Below are 20,514 nucleotides of genomic sequence, written 5' to 3'. Positions count from 1 at the left end.
ACGCCTCCCCCGGAGTCAGGGAGAGAAAGGGGGGTCCACCTACTGTCACTCCTGACGCCCCTCCCCTCCTCTAAGCCCCCCAAGCCTGGCACTTCCACCCAAGAGGAAGAGGAAGTTCCCGGTCCCCAGGGGCACCCCCAGCTCCCAGACCCGCCCGCCCTGCCATCCTCCCGGGCCCAGGGGGAGCGGCGGCCCGCGGAGGTGGAGGGGTCACGGAGCAAACAAAAGGGGGAGGGGCAGCGGCTCCCCGAAAGGGAAGCGGGCGCAGCCGGGAAATTCCTGAATGACTCGGTCCTTTCCAGAGGGATTCCTGACATGTGCCATAGCCAGGGGGCGCGCCGCTGAGGGGTGCTCTCCGCCGCACCCTCTCCCCACCCCATACCAGACCTGGGCAACCGGGCTGAGCGGGGAAACTGAGGCCCAGAGAGGGGATGAGCTGCTCAAGCCACACCGGCGAGGACAGAGCTGGGCTGAGTGAGGCTCGAGCCCACGCTCCTGGGGTCCGGGCTTTGGGCCCCCAGCAGCCTGTCCCGGCCCAGCCCGGGTCCCAGAAAGGGAAGGCCCTTCAGTGGGGGTTCGGCGGCCTGGGTGTGAGTTCCGACTCCGCCACCCGTCTGCGTGCCCTCGGCATCTCCCCATTCCCGCGAGGCCTGACAGTGAAGGCTCTGTCCTTAGCGGACCACCCTACAGCCTCCCCTAGGACACCTCCTCCAGGGAGCCCTCCGCGCCTCTGTGAGGCCACAGGGCCACCCAGAGTGGGATCCCCTTGTGGCCCAGAGAGTTGGGGTGGGACCGTCCCGGCGCCCCGAGCTGGGATGGGGGTGGCTCTGTGACGCAGAAACGTGGTCCTGAGCTGGGGGGCGGGGGTGGGGGAGAAAGAGAAGAGGGGACTTCACAGTTAGCCAATCAGAAGCAGCCCTTGGGCAATGGGTGGGAGCCAGACCCGATCCCTGTCGGCCTTGGGTAAGGGTCCCCGCGCCCCAAATACGGGGTGGCCCCGGCCACCGCCCCGCCGGTGGGAGGTAGTGACCCCCCCACACCTCCTGCTGGACGGGCCCAGCCTCGCCGGCGAGAGGGGGGCCGGGCAGCCCGGTCGCCGTCCCCCTGGCCTCCCCCGCGTGGTAGCCGGGGGCGGGGCGGGTGGGCGGGCGGGCGGGGCGGAGTCGGCGCTTTTTCAGGCGGCGCGGGGCTCGGCCGGGGACAGAAGCGGCGGCGGCTCAGTAAGTGACCTTCTCCCTCCCCGCGTCCGGCGTCCGTCCGTCCCCATCGCTCCGCGCGGCTGCCCGGACCGCTCGCCCCCGGATGGCCGGTCCCCCGACGGAGCGGCCGGCGCGGCGGCGGGGACCAGGGGGCGGCCGATTCCTGGAAAGGCCGGAGGGGGCGGGGGGAAGGGCGCGGGTCCCCCTGGTCTCGCAGCGGGAGCGGAGGGAGGCTGTGTGCCCCGGGCCGTCACTCCACCGCGACGCCTGCTGTCCTCACCGGGGGAGACAACCCCCCCCCCCCCCCGCCAGGAGCAGAGGCAGGGAGGCTGTGTGACCCCACTCCGACCCCAGGGCAGGAGGGCAGGAGCGGGGTGCGGGCCTGAGGAGAGGGGGGCTGCCACACAGTATGACTGGGCGGCCCCTTCTTCCCCTCACTGCCCAGCCAGGGCTGCGCCTCACCGATCGCCTCTCCCACCCTCCCTGCTGGCCTGAGACCCCCACACCCTTCCTGGCCCCGCGTGGGGCTGCTTGTGGGAACAGGGAGATGGGGTTGAGGCTGCAGGGGCGAGGCTGGTGGCCCTGCTGGTCAGGGTGGCCTCTCCTTCGCCCCGGGAGGAGGTGGGCAGGCCCCGGGGTGGCCCTGAGCATCCCCGCCAGATGGCCAGACCAGCTCCCATGGGTGCGTGGCATGAACGGGGTGGATTGGGAGGGGATGCGGGGGCAGTGGGTGGGGAGGCAGAAATGGGGACCTTGGTCTGGGGGCCCCCTAGAGCACCCCTGCTGGGCTCTGCAGTGGGACTGCCAGGCCCAGGGGCACAGGAGGACCCTGCCCAGGGCATCTGGAGAGGCCAGTGGGAGTGGGAACAACCCAGGCGCCCTGGCCCCGCGTGGCTCTGGCCGAGCTCAGGGGTTTGGGTGAGCAGCCGGGGGATGGGACAGGTGTGTGGGCTGGTGGGGAGGCAGCAGGGGCTCCGGAAGGTCTGCCGACCCAAGCTGAGCCTCCCGCAGCCTCTCCATCACCCACTCCTCGGATTCTCCTGGATGGTGGGCAGCCCATCCGCGTGGCGGGGCTGCGGCAGGGGCCGTCTAAGTCACTGCGTTGCCTGCGTCATGACTGGGTATATTTACTCTTGGGTGGCGAGAAGGCACTATGGTCATGGGTCACCCCAGTTCCCAGGAAGGCCTGGCCCCGTCTGCTCCCCATCCCCAGCTCTGCCCCGCTCTCTCCCTGGGGTCAGCCATGCTCCCCTCCATGACCCTGGCCTCGCTCTGACGGTGGCCAAGCGCTGCTGGGAGCAGGGGTCCTGCCTTTCTGGGTGCAGCTTGCAAGGTGGTGGGGGACCCGGAGGCAGGGGATGAGTTCTGAGTTCACGCTGCTGACTGTAGGGGCGTTTAAGCCTCCCTGCATCCTCTCTGTGAGATGAGGACACCCCCCCCCCCCAGTGGGAATGAGGAAGAGATGGGTGGGCACCCGGGAAGGCACAGAAAGTGAAAGCTGCTGTGATGGTGACATCACCCCGTTTGGAGCAGGGAGAAGCAGGCAGCCCCAATCTCACGACGTGGGTGGCTCTCCAAAGTCCTCCCCCCTAGAGTGGGAGGGGGGCTATGGTGTCTGTAGACTGAGCCCCACTGCCAGGATAGGGGGGGCTCTGCTGGCCTCGTGGTTCCATGTTTGCTCACAGGGTCCCTCTGGGACCCCACAGCCAGACAAGACAGAGAAGAGCTGGGCAAGATGGAGGGTGTGCCGGGCTGGGCCTCTGCCTCAGCCAGCCTTCGCTGCTACGCGCCCCTCTGGACCTCGGTCCGTGCTCGGTGCAATGGGACCGAAGCCATGCTGTCTCGTCCCAGGCCCGGGATCCAGGGTGCATGCTCTGCAGCCCCTGCCCCGAGGGTGGGCTGTCAAGGAAGCTTTGCAAGGGAAGGGAGGCCCCCCAGGCTGAGAGGCCGGCGGGGCCTCCTCAGCCTGGTCCCTGCCTGGTGGTGCTGGGGGGCTGCGGTGGTGGTGGTGGTGGTGGTGGTGGTGGTGGTGGTGGTGAGCTGTGGGTGCAGAGAAACCTGTGTCCAGGGAGGGAGCTGAGCTGGTGCCCACGTGGGCCAGAGCCCTGGTGGCCACACCGGGGACCACTGAGCAGGCCCACTTACTGCTGCCACACGCCCGCCCGGTGCTGCGACCTGACCCCGTCCTCCCCTCCCCTCCCCTCGCCCACCGCAGGCCTGAGGCGGGGTGATGCTGCAGACGATGCCCTTCCAGGGCCTGCCCGGCCAGCGGGTGCCAGGGGCCCTTGACTTCCCTGGAAGCCCCCTGAAGTTTCGCTCCGGGTCAGAGGCGGAGTCAGAGGCCTCCATGTCGGAGGCCTCCTCGGAGGACCCTGTGCCACTCCCGGAGGCCGAGGTGGCCCGGGATGAGGAGGAGGCTTCGAAGAAGAAGAAGAAGCCCAAAGGCCTGGCCGGCATGTTCAGCATCTTCACCAAAGGCAAGAAGAAGAAGGGCCAGTCCGGCGCCGCGGAGCGCGAGGCCCAGCCCGAGGCCCCGCCTGAGGCCCCGCCGGGGCTGGGGGGCCCGCTGCCCACAGGTAGGCTGGGCCGCGTGGGTGAGGGTCCCGGTCAGAGCGGGCGGGGCCTGGCTCACTCGTCCAGGACCGAGAGGGCAGAATGGTGGGCTCGCCGGGTCTGGGGGAGGCGAACCAGGCTTCAGTCCTGTCTGGGACGCATCACTTCGCCTTTTGGGTTCTCCAGCGGGCGCCATGGGGTGGGCGGGCCCCGCGTGCCCTGGCCCGTGGCTGGCGCGCTAACGCGTGTCCCCTGTGGCAGTGGAGGAGCTCAAGGCGGACCTGGAGCGCGGGCGGCTGGAGGCGGCGGGGCCGCTGCTGCGGCTGGAGCGGGAGCTGCGGGAGGCCGCGGCGGCGGGCGGCGTGAGCGAGGAGGAGCTGGTGCGGCGCCAGAGCAAAGTGGAGGCGCTGTACGTGCTGCTGCGCGACCAGGTGCTGGGGCCGCTGCGCCGGCCGCTGGAGGCGGCGCCCGAGCGGCTGCGCCAGGCGCTGGCCGTGCTGGCCGAGCAGGAGCGCGAGGATCGCCGCGTGGCGGCCGCGGAGCCCCCGCCCTCGGCGCTGGCGGCCACGCGCCCGCGGCACTGGCTGCAGCTGTGGCAGCGCGCGGTGGCGCAGGAGGCCGAGGGGCGGATGGGCCGGCCGCCCGCCGCCGCCGAGGGCCTCTCGGAGGCCGAGCGCACGTTCCTGTCCATGGGCCGCACCATGAAGGAGGACCTGGAGGCCGTGGTGCAGCGGCTGAAGCCGCTCTTCCCCGCCGAGTTCGGTGTCGTGGCCGTCTACGCCGAGAGCTACCACGCGCAGTTCGCGGCCCAGATCGCGGCCATGGCGCAGTTCGAGCTGTGCCAGCGCGACACCTACATGCTGCTGCTCTGGGTGCAGAACCTCTACCCCAAGTGAGTGCGGGTCTGGACTGCGGGGAGGGGAGGCGTTTCTGGGAGCGGGGCCTGGAAGGGGAAACCAGGTCCCCCGGGTGGCGTCCCCGTGGGCGGGGCCCTGGGCCGCGGGGAGGAGTCCCCGTGGGCGGAGCGGCTACTGTGTCGGCTTTGCACTTGGAACCCTTCATTCCCAGGGCCTCACTTGGGGAAACAGGTGCAGTTGGGGCAACTGAGGTGCAGAGAAAGGCAGGGACTTCACTTATTGAAAAAAATACATTTGTATTGATCTCAGAGAGGAAGGGAGAGGGAGAGAGAGAGAAACATCAATGATGAGAGAGAATCATGGATGGGCAGTCTCTTGCCCGTCCCACACTGGGGATGGAGCCTGCAACCTGGGCATGTGCTCTGACTGGGAATCGAACCATGACCTCCTGGTTCATAGGTCAATGCTCAACCGCTGAGCCACCTGGCCGGGCCCAGAACTTCATTCATTCGTGAACTGGGCAAGGGGTGGGCAGACGATGGCAATCCAGAGCTGGGGGGGCTGTGGCAGAGGAGGCCAGGGACTGGGAGCCCAGGGCAGAGCCCTAGCCTGGCCTGGTCAGTCCGGGAAGTGGGCTTGAGGAGGTGCCAGCAGGGTCTGCCTGGAGCAGGAGCCCAGGTCCCTGAGCAGGGCCAGCTCCCAATCCCACAGAAGGAAGGGGAGGGGCCCAGGAAGAAGGCAGAAGGAGGGAGGTGCTCTCGGGGAAGGGAGTCACTCCCTGGGCCTGAAGCGGAGCCAGAAGGCATTCTGGGAGCTGTGCGGAGCTTGTCAGCGTTGGGATTTATGGACAGGTGATGGGGGCCTCCCAGGAAGCTCGGAGAGCAGGGCTGGGCCGGCCCATGGAAAGATCCCCGTGAGCCCACAGCTGAGCTGAGTTCCGGCCGGGGGCCCTGGAGCGCCTCGGTGGGAGGCTGGCGGTGCCCGTGGAGGGGGCCTGGTAGCCGTGGGCACAGCCTCAGGCGTCCCGATTTACCCAGACTCCATGGGTCTCAGCACAGCTGGGTGGGGGGAGACAGAGTGTGGAAGTGCCCAGCAGAGGCCAGGGGGGGCCTGAAGGGCTGGCCCAGCCCCCAGTGGGCAGCCTGTGGGAAGCCCGGAGGAGTAGACAGTCTGAGCAGCGTGGAGGGCCTCGGGGGCCCACCTGGGTGGCCAGTGGGCTCAGTTGGTGCTGGTGGTCAGCGGGTCCGGAGGAAGGGCCCAGTGGGGTGGTGGGTGAGGAGTCAGCAGGGCACAGGGCAGTGGCACAGGGCAGGGGCGGCGGGCCTGACTCAACAGGAAACGCTGGGCATACACACCTCTGCCAGGCAGGCAGCCTTCCTGTCCCGGTGACGGTGACCGGGGGGCCTTTAGCCTGGGGCCCACTGGGGTCGACACAGCGGAAACGGCGGCTGGCTGGGCTGGGAGTCCTGAGGAGGGTTCCGGAGGCTTGGTTGAGGCCTGTGGCAGAAGTGCAGGGAGCAAAGGGACATGGTGTCCAGGCTGCGGAGGGGCAGAGCCTCCTGCAGACAAAGGCCCTGAGGAAGTGCCAAGGTTGGGCGGTCCCTGGGGGCCCTGGACCCGCAGAGGCGCCAGGAGGGTGAGGGGAGCCGCCTCCGCAGAGCCCTGCAAGCAGCCCTTCCTGCTCGGCTGGCCCAGCCTCTGCGGGCAGCAGGGGTGGCCGGGAGGGCGGGGCCTAGGGCTGGGGTGCAGGGAGGGAAGAGGGAGGGACAGGGTGGGAAGAGGAGGAGGGGTGGCTGGTCTCAGGCTGCTGCCAGAGGGAGCGGGTTTCCTGTGTGTGAGCGGGGAGCTGGGATTTGATCTGCAGGAGGAGGTGAGCAGGTTCTGCCTGCTGGTGGACAAGGGCGGAAGCAGGAGCCTGGGAGGAGGCTCGGGCAATGAGCCAGGCGGGAGATGGGGTGGTTGGCTGGGTGGCTGGAGGCTGATGGGGCGGGGTGGGGGGATGTTTTGGAGCCTGAGTGGATGAGAGAGTAAAAGGAGGCATGATGATTCCAAGGTTTTTACCTGAACAGATAGAGGATCCATCATCTGAGGTAGAGAGGCAGGGAGGGGGGTTAGCGGGGGGCAGACAGCGGAGCTCAGAGCAGCAGAGGGAGAGGCAGGGAGGGGGGTCAGTGGGGGGCAGAGAGCGGAGCTCAGAGCAGCGGAGAGGCAGGGAGGGAGGTACTCTCACCTCAGGATGGTGCTGGGTGGGGCTTGTCTGCCTCACGCCAGCCCCTCTGCCCACAGCGACATCATCAATAGCGCCAGCCTGGCAGGGGAGCTGCAGGGGATCAACCTGGGGAGCCTCCTGCCCCCCAAGCAGGTCCGGCTGCTGGAGGCCACGTTCCTGTCCAACGAGGTGGTGAGTCCAAGGACAGCGCGGGGCCTGGCCAGGGAGGGGCAGGAAGGAAGCGGAGGGAGGCTCTGGGGCAGTCAGGACATCAGGGAGCCTGACAGGGCTCCCACGTGGGCAGGGCTGATGGGTTCCTTGCTACCTTGACCCGACTCTCCCCGGCCCCCAGGCCAGCGTGAAGGAGCTGATGGCCCGAGCCCTGGACCTGGAGTCACAGCGCTGGGCCCAGGATGTGGCCCCCCAGAGGCTGAACGGCCACTGTCACAGCGAGCTGGCCATTGACATCATTCAGGTAACAGCCCCCCTCCCGTGTCCACGGACAGCCCACCCAGTCCATCCCTGTGTGCACACACGTGCCGCCTCTGAGCCCGCCCCCTTTCCCAGCAGGCCCCCACCCCCACCCCAGCCCTGGTGCTGGTGGGGCCCTGCTCAGCTTACCCCCCTCCCTGCAGATCATCTCCCAGGGCCAGGTCAAGGCCGAGAGCATCACGCCTGACCTGGGCAAGCAGATACAGCACATGCTGCTGGCGGAGCTGGCTGCGTTTCTGAGGAGGTGGGTGTGTGCGCAGGCGCGCACAGAGGGCCCTGCAGCGTCCTCCCTGCGCCCGGCTGGGGGTCCAGGCTAGACCAGTGCCCTCCCGGCCCCTAGGGGTGTCTGTCCCCCTGCACTGGGCACTGAGGCCCCCACTCTGCTGGGCACAGCTCCCAGCAGAGCACCCTCCAGCTGCAAGGCGATGCCTCCCGAGGGACTGAGACCCGGCCTCCCCTTCAGGTGGCACCTCCAGTCTCGCCCCCCAATCTCCTGGCTGCCTCCCCCCCACTTCTGAGGACCCTTCCATTTACCCACGGCCCCCTCCAGGCTCCCAGAGCTTGGCAGCCCCCTGCTCAGGAGCTCGGCAGGACCTGGCTCCATTGGCCCCCAGAGCGAAGTCAGCCGCGTGGTGCCCGGGGCCAGCTGCCGCCTTAAGCTGAGGGGCCACCCCTGGGAAAGTGCGCTGTAACCCGGGCGCTGCTCCTGTCCCAGTGTTTGTGCTGGTCCTGCAAGTGCCTCTTCCTGTCTCACCAGCTACCAGCGAGCCTTTGAGGACTTTCTGGAGAGGTGCAAACAGCTGCAAAATTATAGGGCCAATGTGATGGCCAACATCAACAATTGCCTGTCCTTCCGGTGAGAGGGTGAGGGCGGTGAGGCTGGGAGGCCAGGAGCGGGTGTGGGAGCAGAGCACCAGCCTGCCTGTTGGCGAGAAGGGGCTGCTGGGAGGTAGAGGAGAGTGCGTGGTGGGGGGTGAGGTAGGTGCAGGGGGCAGGCCACAGCAGTGTAAGCAGCCGTGGAATAAATGAGGAAGGTCTGTGGGAAACGGGAGACCTGCCCAGCAGAAGCGGCTGTGTGGTGGGCCCCGCCGCAGGCAGAGGGTTCACCGGTGATTGTATCCTCGAACAACGGGCAGCGATTCTGTCCGTTCAGCAGCGGAGCACACAGGTGTGCAGAGGCGGAGCCACACGCCCCAGTTAGGAGAGGATGTGGCCTGGGGGTGTGCGGGCAGTGAGCAGACTGGGCCTGCCTGGGGGGTATAATGGAGTGACTTGGACTTGCTCCCCAGGGAATGGGGAGCCATTGAGGGTTCCAGAGTGAGGAGGTGGTTAGGAAGATGGGCCTCGGGCTAACTGGCTCTCTGGTACGGGCCATGGGCCAGCAGGGCCGGTGTGACTGGCCTCCCTGCCCCATGTCCTTCCAGGATATCCTTGGAGAAGTGGCAGGCGCCACAGAGCCTCCTGGGCCCCCTGAATGAGCTCAAGAGCCACGGCTTTGACACCCTGCTCCAGGGCCTGTTCTGGGACCTGAAGGTAGCTACGCCCCGCCCAGGGCCCGCCGAGGCTTGTGCATAGCACACGGGGGTGGGAGGAATGGTAGGAGTCCGGCTGGCATGTGGGAGGCACGGTGTGGGGCCGGGTGTAGAGAGGCTGGTGTGCCCAGCGAGGGGCCGTGGAGGCCTCGACCTCGCCCCCACCATTTTGGCCTGGTGTTTGGCCTCAGAGGGGCCGCTCAGGGCTGGGAGGACACAGAAAAGCTTCAGCGTGCCCCCACCCAGTCCCTAAGCTTGCATACACTCCCTCCCTCCCCGCGCCCCCCACTCTCCCTCCCACCCCCCTCCCCAACCGCCTGTCCCATGCCGAACTCCAGCTGTGATGCTCAGAGCCTCTGGCAGCCACCGCCAAGCCATGTCTGCCTGGGCCAAGAAACCCACAGAAAGCCCTTGTTACTTTAGCAGAGGGTGAGGGTCCCCAGAGAAAAGCAGGAGGGGTCCCATGCCTGCCCGCCACGTACCCAGCGGCCAGAGTGGGAGGTGGGGTGGCCAGTTGGCAGTGAAGGCCACACAGTGACCCGGGATGACTTGGCACCAGTCAGGCGTCAGGCGCGAGGCTTTGTTTATGCAGAAATTTATTTATTTGGGGGCGGAGGGGTGGGGGGAGGGTGGAAAAGGCCTCCGCAGGCGGCCACAGCTGGGTGTCCTTGGAGAAGGGTACACAGACCCCCCTCCACTTCCTGCCTGTGACCTGAGTCCTGCCCTGGGTCCCTGGCCCCTGGCCCACCCCGAGAGTCAGTGTGCGTGTCTGCGTGTGTGGCTGGCAGCCTTCCCCTGCAGGGCGGGTCCAGACATCCTGCCTTTCTCCCGCCCCAGCCGCTGTTCAAGAGGTTCACACAGACCCGCTGGGCGGCCTCTGCGCAGACCCTGGAGGAAATCGTCTCCACCGTGGAGACAAAGCTGCCCGAGTTCTCAGAACTGCGCGAGTGCTTCCAGGAGGTGAGGCGCTGGGCTGGGCTGGGCTGGGCTGGGCATGAGGCTCACACGGGCCTGTGCACGCACCCACCAGCACTGCACACGCACACACATGTATGCACTCCTTGGCCCTGGCATCTGTCCTCCCTGAACTCCGGGCTGAGGCTTCAAGCTCCTGTCAGGGGAGGATGTGAGCTCCGTGGGGAGCTGGCTCACGGCCCTGCCTCTGCCCCGGCCGCGCAGGAGCTCATGGAGCTTGTCCACCTGCACCTGGTGAAGGAGTACATCGTGCGGCTCTGCAAGCGGCGTGTGGTCCTCAAGACCGCGGAGCAGCAGCAGCAATTGGCCGGGCAGGTCCTGGCCAACGCCGAAGTCATCCAGCACTTCTGCACTCAGATTGTAAGCCCCGACTCCACCCCCCTCACCACCCACCCCCATCCCCCATGGGCTGCCCTTGCCCTCTGGGCCTCTCCAAGCGCCATCGGTTCTGGGGGAACCACTCTGGGCCCGGGGGCACTTCTGGAGCAGGGGCAGCCTCCCTCCAACCGGGCCTGTGCTTGCAGGGCTCCCCGGCCACCTGGCTGCACCACGCCCTCCCGACCCTCGCCGAGATCATCCGCCTGCAAGACCCCAGTGCCATCAAGATCGAGGTGGCCACTTACGCCACCTGTTACCCTGACTTCAGGTGAGACCGGGCAGCCCGGGACCTGGGCAGTCAGCGTGGCCCTGCCGGTCCCCACTGTCAGAGCCTGGCTTGGCTGCATCAGCCCCTTTGGGGTGGGGGCGCTCCAGTACTGGCCACGCAACGCAGTCCTGGCTGCTGACCTTGCTGAGGGCTGCGACTGCCGGCGCCCAGGCAAAGCCTTACAGCGGCTCACTCACTTGAGCCTCACCACCGCCCTACCAGGCTGACGCTTTCCTCCGTTAAACATATATTTGTATTGATTTCAGAGAGGAAGGGAGAGGGAGAGAGTGACAGAAACATCACTGATGAGCGAGAATCACTGAGCAGCTGCCTCCTGCACGCCCCCTACTGGGGATTGAGCCCACTACCCAGGCACATGTCCTCGACCGGTATCAAACCTGGGACCCTTCAGTCCGCAGGCGGATGCTCTAGTCACTGAGCCAAACGGGCTAGGCCAGACTGATGCCTTTCATCCCTGATTTACATACGAGGCCTGGAGAGCTAAAGGCACGTGTCCAAGGTGACACAGTGAGTCGGTGGAGCTAAGATGACAAATATAGGCAGTCTGGCTCCACAGTCCCACTCTTAGCCTTTGATGATACTGCCCCTTGGAGGGGAAACTGAGGCCAGAGAGACCAGGGACTTGCTAGAGGCTGTAGCAGGTCAGTGATGGAGCTGGGGTCCACCACTCAGCCTAGGGATCCTCGGGGGCTGCGGGCTTGGACCTGGGCCCTGGGTCCTGGTCCCCCGTTCCAGAGTGGCGGTTGCCTGAGGATCTTGTGAGCCCAGGAAATGGGTTTTGGGGCCAAGTCCTCTGACACGGAGGAGAGCGTTTGAATGGGCCCTGAGTTGGATTGACAGCTCAGCCTAGTGTAGCCCCTGGCTGATCCACTGCACTCATCCACCTAGCCACCCACTCACCTCCACACGCACCCACTTACTCACCCACCCATACAAGCAGCATCTCCCCATCTACTCATCTAACCACCCATCTAGCTATCCAGCTATCGACTCACCCACCATCCACAAGTCTACCCATCGAGCCACCCATTCATCTACACGTCCACCACCTATCCTTTCATGCATCCATCCATCATCCACCCAACTCTGCATCTCTCCATTCACCTACCCATCCATTCACCCCTCAGCCTTCCATCCACTCACTCAGTCATCCTTTCATCTATCCATCCATCCATCCATCCATCCATGCATCTATCCATCGACTTCCGCCCATCAACTCACTCATCCACCCACCCACCACCCACCCACCAGCCCACCCACAATTAGCAGTGGTCTGCCAGGTGCCAGGCTCGGTTCTAGGTACCAGGATGCAATGATGTACAAGACGGAGCAGGCCTCCGCTCTCCCTCCTGTGGCTTCTAGTCCACGGAGGGTTCACAGTAGTCAGGCAAAGGGATCCACCTGCACGTTGGAAAGGTTATGTAACCGGCAGGAGGTGCTGGCTTTCGGGATGGGAAGGCCTTTTGGGGGAGGTGACATTTTAGCTGAGACTTAAAGGTGAGAGGAGCTGGTCCCCTCCAGAGCGGGTGGAAGAGATTCCAGGAGGGACAGCCGGTTAAAGGCCTGAGGTGGCAGGAGCAGGCGTGCCCTCGGGGGGCCGGCGGCCATGCTGCTGGAGCTCATGGGAGGAGAGCGGGCGGCAGCTGCTGCGGGGCGCAGTGGCTCACCCGGGAGGCTGGAGAGCGGGAAGGGTGTGAGCAGGGGCGTTGGTGACCGGCTGGACTGACGGGACTTCCTCCTGACAGCAAAGGCCACCTGAGCGCCATCCTGGCCATCAAGGGGATGTCCAGCAGTGAAGTCAAGAGCATCCGGAGCATCCTGGACGTCCACACGGGGGCCCCCGAGGCCGCCAAGGCCCTATTTTCACTTATAAAGGTTGGTTAGCTTTTCCTGTGGACTGACCTGCTTGTGAGCCCCGGCGAGCTTCGGACACACCCCACTTCAAGCCAGTCACCCCACTTGGCTTCCAGCTTCCTGGGCTTCCTGCCTTCTGCTGCTGCTGCTGCCGCCCAGCCCTGGCCTGGTGCAGGCCCGGGGGCAGCTGGAACGGACGGCTCCCAGTTCGTTACCAGCCTGGTGGGGCGGGACCACACCTATGAGGAGCCAGAGACCATACGTGAGAAGTGGCTATTGATCGTCATGCACTAAAGGAGCAGAGTGGCCAGGGGTCAGCGACCCTGGGTCACCTCCTATCCAGGGGGCCCTCCCCGGCCACCTCAGAGCTGCCCTCGTGGCTGGGGCTGAGTGCCTAGGGCCAGATGCCGAGCCTTACCTACCTGCCCCCTTCACCCAGGGCTGCGACCAGCTGGGCTCAGCAAGTCTGGAATGGAAGGCAGCTGGGAGGAAAGAAGGGAAAGATGAGCTCTTGCCTGGGCCTGGGAAGGGGCAGGTAGTCACCCGCAGGCTGGGGCAGAGCCGGTGTCAGAGCCCCTCCAGGTTGCCCTGTGATCCCAGCAGCTCAGACCCCGACCCCTCTCTGCTTGCCTTGCCCACAGGCACCCCTGCCCAGAAGGGGGCTTCCTGGGTCTTCTAGGGTTCAGGCTGCCCCCCAGGCAGGCCCAGGCCCAGGGGTGCCTTCCTGGGTCCTCCACTGGGCTGGGCAAACTTGACCTCTGACCCCTCTGCACCTATATAAGTTACTTACTGCTGCTATAACGAATTTCCACAAACTTAGTATCTTAACACAAGACTAAGTTTCAGTTCTGGAGGTCAGAGTTCTGATGCGGGTCTAGTGGGCTGAAGGCAAAGGGGCCGGCCGGCGCTGGGCCCTGCTGGCGGCTCCCGGGGAGGATTCCTGGCCTCTTGCGCTTTTAGAGGCCACCTTCCCAGACGACTCGGCTTGTGGTCCCATCCATTTCAAAGCCGTTCACAGGGCAGGGCTTCAGGGCTTCGCTCCCGCCTCCCTCTTCCACTCGCAAGGAGCCCAGCCACTACCTTTGGCCCATCCAGACGGATAGCCCAGCACCGCGCTCTGTGAGGCCAGCTGGTTGGCAGCCCGATTTCATTCCCTTTCCCGCGAGCCTCACATGGTCACAGGTTCCATTTCTCTTTTTTTTTTTTTTTTATATATATATATATTTTTTTTTACAGAGAGGAAGGGAGAGGGATAGAGAGTTAGAAACATCGAGAGAGAAACATCGATCAGCTGCCTCCTGCACACCTCCTACTGGGGATGTGCCCACAGCCAAGGTACATGCCCTTGACCGGAATCGAACCTGGGACCCTTTAGTCCGCAGGCCGACGCTCTATCCACTGAGCCAAACCGGTTAGGGCTGGTCACAGGTTCCAGAGGTTAGGGCGTGAGCATCTTTGGGGGGCCATGGTTTTGCCCACCACGGCCTCCATTCGACCCCCGCCCTGGAGAGCGCCTGGGCCTACCCCAGGAAGACGTGTTCAGTTACCCCCCTGGCCTCGGCCCACCCCAGAGGCCCTCTCAGCAGATTCAGGTGTGACTCGGCCTCTGAGGGCGCCGCCAGGTCGGGCCAGCTCTCTCTCCAGGGTCCGTCTCTCCGTCCAGGTACTTGGCCAGGAACTGGCCGCGAAAACGGCGCACAGAGCCTTTGTACATTTGTCGTTCACATGTTGGATGTCACTGATGTTATTTTTGATAGCACTGCTTTTGTATGCGTGTCCTCGGGACACGGTCCGTGTTTTTATAGCTTGACATAAAGCTGATTTCAGAAGCGGCCGTGGAGTGATTCATTTGGGGAGCAGGGCTGGGCCTCAGAGGCTTTTTCAGGGTTTGGGGGTCTGGGCAGGCCTGTCCTCCTGGCTCTGTGCCAGGTCCGCAGTGTCCTTGCCTGTAATGACCTCCCCACACACTTTACTGAGGATGATGGGGGAGGGGGGAGGTTAGGACCCTGGACAATCATGTCAGCTCCACGCACAGGGCTCAGAGGGAACATACTCCTGTGTCTGGGACTGACCTGAAGAGCTGTCGGCGGACCGAGGCCTGGCTCACCAGGGAGGCCCGTTTGCCTGCACAGCAAAGCCCAACAGGCCACGCACAGGACTCTGCAGCCAGGAAGCGAGGGCTTATTGGGAGTTGTGGTGCCACGACCAGCGTCGCAGGTGCTCATGCTCGGTTGGCCTGCGAGGGCTAGAGCGGGCGGGTGGGCTGGGCATCTGGGCCCACGTCGCCGGGGCAGCGCCTGCTCTGGTTTCCCAGGATGCAGTTCGTGGGTCATTCTGGAGCTGAAGCACAGCTGAGGCCTGGACGTAACCGTAAACGCTGCCTCTGTGGTCAACAGCCCGTGGTCCCGAGGGCGTAGCGAGGGCAGGGCGGTGGTGAGTCAGGGAGGCCCGTTGGAGTCAAAGGAAAAACAAAATAGTGGGCAGATCAGATCTCTCCCATCCGGCCCAGGATCTGACCATCCGTTCCACAGAGAGGCAGGCAAGGGCACCACCCTTGGGGTCTGGGACCTGCAGGAAAGCCCTTGACCTCAGCAGCCTGGCTCAGGATCAGAGGAAGCTGGAGGGGGAGGGAGGCCTTTCTGGCCAGCCCCATCTGTGGGGCCAACTGGGATGGGCAGAGCCCACAGAGCAGCGGGGAGGGAGGAGGGGGATGGCAGCCCCAGGAGACCCTTACGGGGCGCCCCGTGGTTGGCGGGCCCCAGTCCATGTGCCACCTGTGCGTGGTCCTGGGCTGCTGGAACCCCTGGGGGCTGCAGACTCTGCCCTCGGCCTCCCAGTGGAGCACCGAGTGGGGGCAGGGAGGGGGAGGCTCAGTGACCCTCATGGTACCGCTGGGGCACAGGATGGGGGGAGCCAGGACCAGGGGGACGCTTTTGGGGTGAAAAACAGTCACATTTTTAAAAAATGTATTTTTATTGATGTCAGACAGGAAGGGAGAGGGAGAGAGGGAGAGAGAGAGAAACATCAATGATGAGAATCATTGATCGGCTGCCTCCTGCACACCGCACACTGGGGATCAAGCCTGCAACCCAGGCATGTGCTCTGACTGGGAACCGAACCATGACCTCCTGGTTCATAGGGCGACGCTCAACCAGTGAGCCACGCCGGCCGGGCCGAAGCCACATATTAAACCTGGCAAGCTCAGTGGTAGCCTTACACACCCAGAGACCCACAGCAACCACACAGGATGAGCTGGAATTAAAATTCCTGACTACACGCGGGTCGAGGCGGGTCATCCCGTCCCAGGCCGGCGCCTCCTGCCGAAGGTCATTCTGTCCCTTACCTGGACTGGTGGCCTCTAAGACAACATGCCTTAGAAATGTCACAGCATCCCTTCCTCCGGGCACACCTCCCCCCGGAGCAGGGACCACAGATGCCTCATGTCACTGTGCTCCCTGAATACCACCTCCATGTGCTGGGCACGTTAGCGGTCCTGTCCCCGCCAAGGGCGTGTCCACCGTTGTACTTTTTATCCGATCCCAGAGGCCCCCGAGCTTCCTCCCGCCTCCCTCGCCTCCCACCAGGGATCTCAGGTGACCCCTTCCGCCTCCCGCGTTGATGCTAACGTGTGAAACACGCTGCAGAACTGCCACCCTCAGGCATGTTCTCCGTCAGGAGAGGCTGCTTCCTGGCAATTGTCGTCAGTTTGGCTCAAATAAACACAAGAATTCTTACAGGTTTCTCACCTCGACAGTTTTTGTTGTTGTTGTTAATCCTCACCCAAGGATGTTTTCCCGTTGAGTTTTTAGAGAGAGTGGAAGGGAGAGGGCGAGACAGAGAGAAACGCCGGTATAGAGAGAGACGTTGATTGGTTGCCTCCTGCACGAGCTCTGATCAGGGCCGGGGAACCTGCAACCAAGGCAGGTGCCCTTGACTGAAATCAAACCCGGGACCCTCCAGTCCTTGGGCTGACGCTCTCTATCCACTGAGCAAACCAGCCAGGGCTGCCTCAACCTTTTATTTATTTATTTTTTAAATATTTTTACTGATTTCAGAGAGGAAGGGAGAGGGAGAGAGAGATAAAAACATCACTGATGAGCGAGAATCATGGATCGGCTGCCTCCTGCACGCCCCACACTGGGGATCCAGCCCACAACCGGGCATGTGCCCTGACCGGGAATCGAACCCGTGACTTCCTGGTTCATAGGTCCATGTGCAACCACTGAGCCCCGCTGGCTGGGCTGCCTCATTTTAAATGGGGGCAGGTGTGTAGGGCCCCAGAGGGTGAATTTAAACCCAAAAGGTCCTGGAGCACTGGGGTGGGGCTGGGCCGGAGGGCAGGTGACTCTCAGGTGCCCACCCACCACGCTGGGGTGGAAGGAGGGGACATGGGTGGCACCTCGAGGTTCCTGTCGTTCCTGCCACCGGGGTGGGGTCGGGTGGGAGAGGGCTTGAGGTCCCACCCTGGTCACCAGTGCGGGCCACCCCAGGTTCCACCTCAGTAACCTCCTGCAGCTGTGGCCCAGGAACCTCTGCCTCAGAGGAGGCGGCAGTCGTGGGCGTAGGGAGGGAGCGCCTGGGCGGGGCTCCGAGCCCCTGCTTCCCTGCACAAGGCCCACCCGCCCCTCCTGTGAAGGCGGGGGTGGGGGTGGGGGGGTGGGGGGGGACAGTGCATGTGGAACAAGTGTGATCCATGGGGGAGGGGCAGTGGGGAAGGCAGCCGGGCCCTCCCTGCAGGGCTGACATTCCTGGAGGGAGTGAGTAGATGAACAGTTGGGGTCCAAGTGCAGGGGGTAGGGTGGGGGAGGGGGGAGGCGGCGCTGTGGCCTGGGCATGCTCGCTAGGGAGGGGACCCCCCCTCCCGACTGGAAGGAACAGTGCAGGGGAGGAAACCACTGGGCAAAGGCCAGGAGGACTGGGAAGGGTTCCTGTTTTAGGGGGAGGGAGAGAGAGCGCCAGGCAGGGGTGGGTGAAGGCAGGGAGCGAGCAGAGCCCACAGAAGGGGGCAGGGCTCCGGGCCTTAGTTGGGGCGGGAGCAGGGTTCACTTCAGCTGTAAGGAAGGAAGCACGGAGGGTCTCCCAGAGGCAATGGGGCTGATAAGACATGTGGTCCTTGGAAAGACCCCCCTGGCTGGCTGTGGCTCAGGGGCTGAGCATCCACCTAGGAACCAGGAGGTCAGGGTTTGGTCCTGGTCAGGGCACCTGCCTGGGTTGCCGGCTGGATCCCCAGTGTGGGGCGTGCAGGAGGCAGCGGTTCAGTGATTCTCATCACTGATGTTTCTCTCTCTCCCTCTCCCTTCCTCTCGGAATCAATGGAAATTTCTATTTTAAAAAGAGCCTTCTGGTTGTGGCACGGAGAAGGGGCCTGGCCAGGCGACCATGTGTGTGTGGGCTGCCGGGGACAGATGTTGTGAAGGAAAACCCCTATTCTGTAAAACTACTGTTTGGAATTCTCTGCTATTCTTTGGACGGCCTCTTATTCTGAAAAAGTAACTTTGCTTTCTAGCCTGCTTGAATAGTGGGGGAGATAAACTTAGCTCTCTGACCTTGTAGGCCAGAGACTAGATACACCCAATGCCATGCCAGGTGCATTTTTTAGTTGGATAGAACTGTATAGTTTTCAAGGCCGCCGCCAGCAAGCACACAAAGGGCTGGCTCTTCTATAAAAAGGGAAGTTCTGCTTGTAGCTGTGCTTAGATTTGGATTCATTTCCCTGAGCCCGCCGCGGTGAATAAAGTGTAACTCCAAACTCTCAGAGCGTTGTTTGGTTCTGGTCCGGTTTGTTCTGTAACATAATTGGTTCCCTGACCGGGAAGACCGGGGAACTACCCATCGTGGCCTCTTGGCCTCCGGTGTGGACTGGGTTTGAGGATTGGGGGAGCCGGATAGGCCCCCGGGAGGCGCCGCTCCGCTAATTTAGCAGAATTGAACCGGGGGAACTCTGGGCACTCCCGGGCCTCAGCCCAGGACCCGGCCGGCATCTGGAGAGCATGGACGGACACACCTTGGGACCTGTCGACAGAATTGGTAAGGTAGGGGCCCCAATACCCTACCATTTGGCCCACTCGGAATGAGTGGAAGGGGAGCTTGATCACCTCCCGGGAAGCCACAGAGCTCCCTTAGGAATTGGGGATCTGTTTGGAATTTGGAATTTGTTTGGAATTTGGAATTTGTTATTTGTTTGGAATTTGGAATTTGTTTGGAATTTGGAATTTGTTTTGGATTTTGGAATTTGTTAGAATTTAGAATTTGAAACTTGGGAATTTGTTTAAACTCTGAGTGAACAGCTGTCTGTTTGTGTGGGACTAGCCAATTTGCTACCAAGAAGGGGGGCTGGACGCAGTCTTAACTCCTCCGGTAGGTTCTCACCAAGACATTGGTTGAGAATTCTGTTCTGGGACATGGGTGCCAGGAGTGCCCCCACGCCCATCTGGGGAGTTGGGCATTGTTTTATCTGCTCAGCTCCAGTCTGGGCTAGTCTACTGAGAGAGTGTGAATACGAGTGTTTGGCTGCTTATTAACTCGTCTGTGTAAAGTGAAAGCTACTTTGATTTATTTTGCATTTCTGTTAATTCATCTGGCTGAACTTTTGGACTGGACCCGCGATGGGCTGTAAGAGTCTCTAATAGTTCTCAGAGTCTTTTGCTCGCCATTACAGAAGGAATCAGCCCACTTCGCTAACAAAAATTTCTGTCTATCAGTTGCTCTTACCTGGGTTGTAAATTCGCTGTATTAAATTGAAATTTTGAAGTGCTAGGGTAGATTTAAAGGCTAAAATAAAGGCTGGCTAAATTCCAAGATTGCTTAGTTCTGAGATTGCTTGTAAAAAGCAAGAGAGAAGTCTTTTCAAGTTAACTATTTGCTTAGCAAATTAACAAAGTAATAAATTTCAAAGAACTTGTTATTTATGGTTTTCTTATCTCGTTGGTGGACACGGAGGGGCTTACAGCTCCGCAGGACAGATTAACTGGCCCTGACCCTAAGGCTGAAGTTATTATTAACTGTCTATAGACCCCATTAACCCCTGATTGTGTGTCTCGTGTGGTCTGTTGTCTTTGTCTTTGTGATTATGTGTTTTATTTGACTTGCCCTTTTCAGTTATTTATTAAAATCCTCATAGGGGATATAACCTGGTCTTTCCCTCCCTCCCTTATCCTGATTCTGAAAGCATCTGTAACTGAATTTCAGATGGTCTCCAGGCTCTCTGTCTGCAAAAAAAATCTTCCTATGTACCTGTTATCTTTCCAGGCCGACTAAGAGTCATACTTCCCCATGGGTCGGACCCCAGCCTCCGGGAGGGAGGACTCTATAGGAGCAGTCTATAGTTTTCTTCGAAACTCCCACTGTTTAAAGAGAGACAAACAGCTGGACTGGGGGACAGCGGAATTGGTCGGGGAGATCAAAAGTAGGGGGGGAAGTCTGTGAGGGAAGGAAACGGGCTTGGGCTGAGACAAAGAAGGGGGGTGTTAGCAGTTATGTTACTGGCTGCAGACTGCTAGCAGGTGCATCATCAACTAACTTCAAGGTCACAACAAGTTTTCTGTAAGCACAGTCTTTCTCTGCCCTGGTTTATTCTTTTAACCCTTCCAATGCTAAATTAAACCGATACCTGTTCTTAGTTTTATTACAAAAGGTCTAGATATATCTTAAGAGTAAAAGTACTTTAAAATGTGTTCATAAATATTAATCTAAAACTGCTGACTGTTCACTCTTGGTAATCATTAAAAGATTAAGGTTCCTAAGAATAAAAAAAATTCTAATACATTAAAAACAACTAAACTCCCAGGAGAAAAGCGGAGGAGAAACAGACCTGAAATCCGCAGCCGCCCTGGTGATTTAGAAGTTTAGAACTGTTTGCTAGGCAGACTCAGCCCCTGAAAGCCAGGACAAAGAAGGGGGGGCTGGATGCCTGAGCTGCCCGCTGCCCTGAAAGAAGAAGCAGCAGCGAGAGAAGTAGGGAAAGCTGTGGATAGAGCTAACGAAAGCTCCCTATTTGCAAATGTACTGAAAGGGTTCAGTACCTGTTGCTGCTGGAAGAGGAGGGGCTAATATCCCCTTCCAGTGCACTCCCTTGGAAGAGGCCTGGTTGTTGCTCTGCCACAAAGGGGACTGGTGGGAAGTCAAGGATAGCAGGGCCCTGTAACTAATAAACAGGGTTAACAAAAGGGCAAAGAAA

At 62.0% G+C, this 20,514-nt stretch overlaps 1 protein-coding gene across 1 annotated transcript; it reads left to right on the top strand.

The window, feature by feature from the left end:
- Nucleotides 1–1,206: 1,206 nt before the first annotated feature.
- Nucleotides 1,207–14,170, top strand: TNFAIP2 (TNF alpha induced protein 2). The gene is made up of 13 exons (XM_059685701.1): nucleotides 1,207–1,220; nucleotides 3,415–3,775; nucleotides 4,014–4,644; nucleotides 6,896–7,010; nucleotides 7,171–7,293; nucleotides 7,454–7,554; nucleotides 8,068–8,166; nucleotides 8,735–8,843; nucleotides 9,680–9,802; nucleotides 10,022–10,177; nucleotides 10,342–10,463; nucleotides 12,230–13,520; nucleotides 13,767–14,170. The coding sequence occupies exons 2-12, from the start codon at nucleotides 3,430–3,432 to the stop codon at nucleotides 12,366–12,368; spliced, it is 2,064 nt and encodes a 687-aa protein (XP_059541684.1). The 5' UTR covers nucleotides 1,207–1,220; nucleotides 3,415–3,429; the 3' UTR covers nucleotides 12,369–13,520; nucleotides 13,767–14,170.
- Nucleotides 14,171–20,514: the final 6,344 nt, after the last annotated feature.

This window comes from Myotis daubentonii, chromosome 1 (genome assembly GCF_963259705.1).
Source record: "Myotis daubentonii chromosome 1, mMyoDau2.1, whole genome shotgun sequence".
Taxonomy (NCBI): Eukaryota; Metazoa; Chordata; class Mammalia; order Chiroptera; family Vespertilionidae; genus Myotis; species Myotis daubentonii.
Note: the sequence above shows the minus strand (reverse complement) of the source record. Positions and strands in the feature narration are given on the sequence as shown.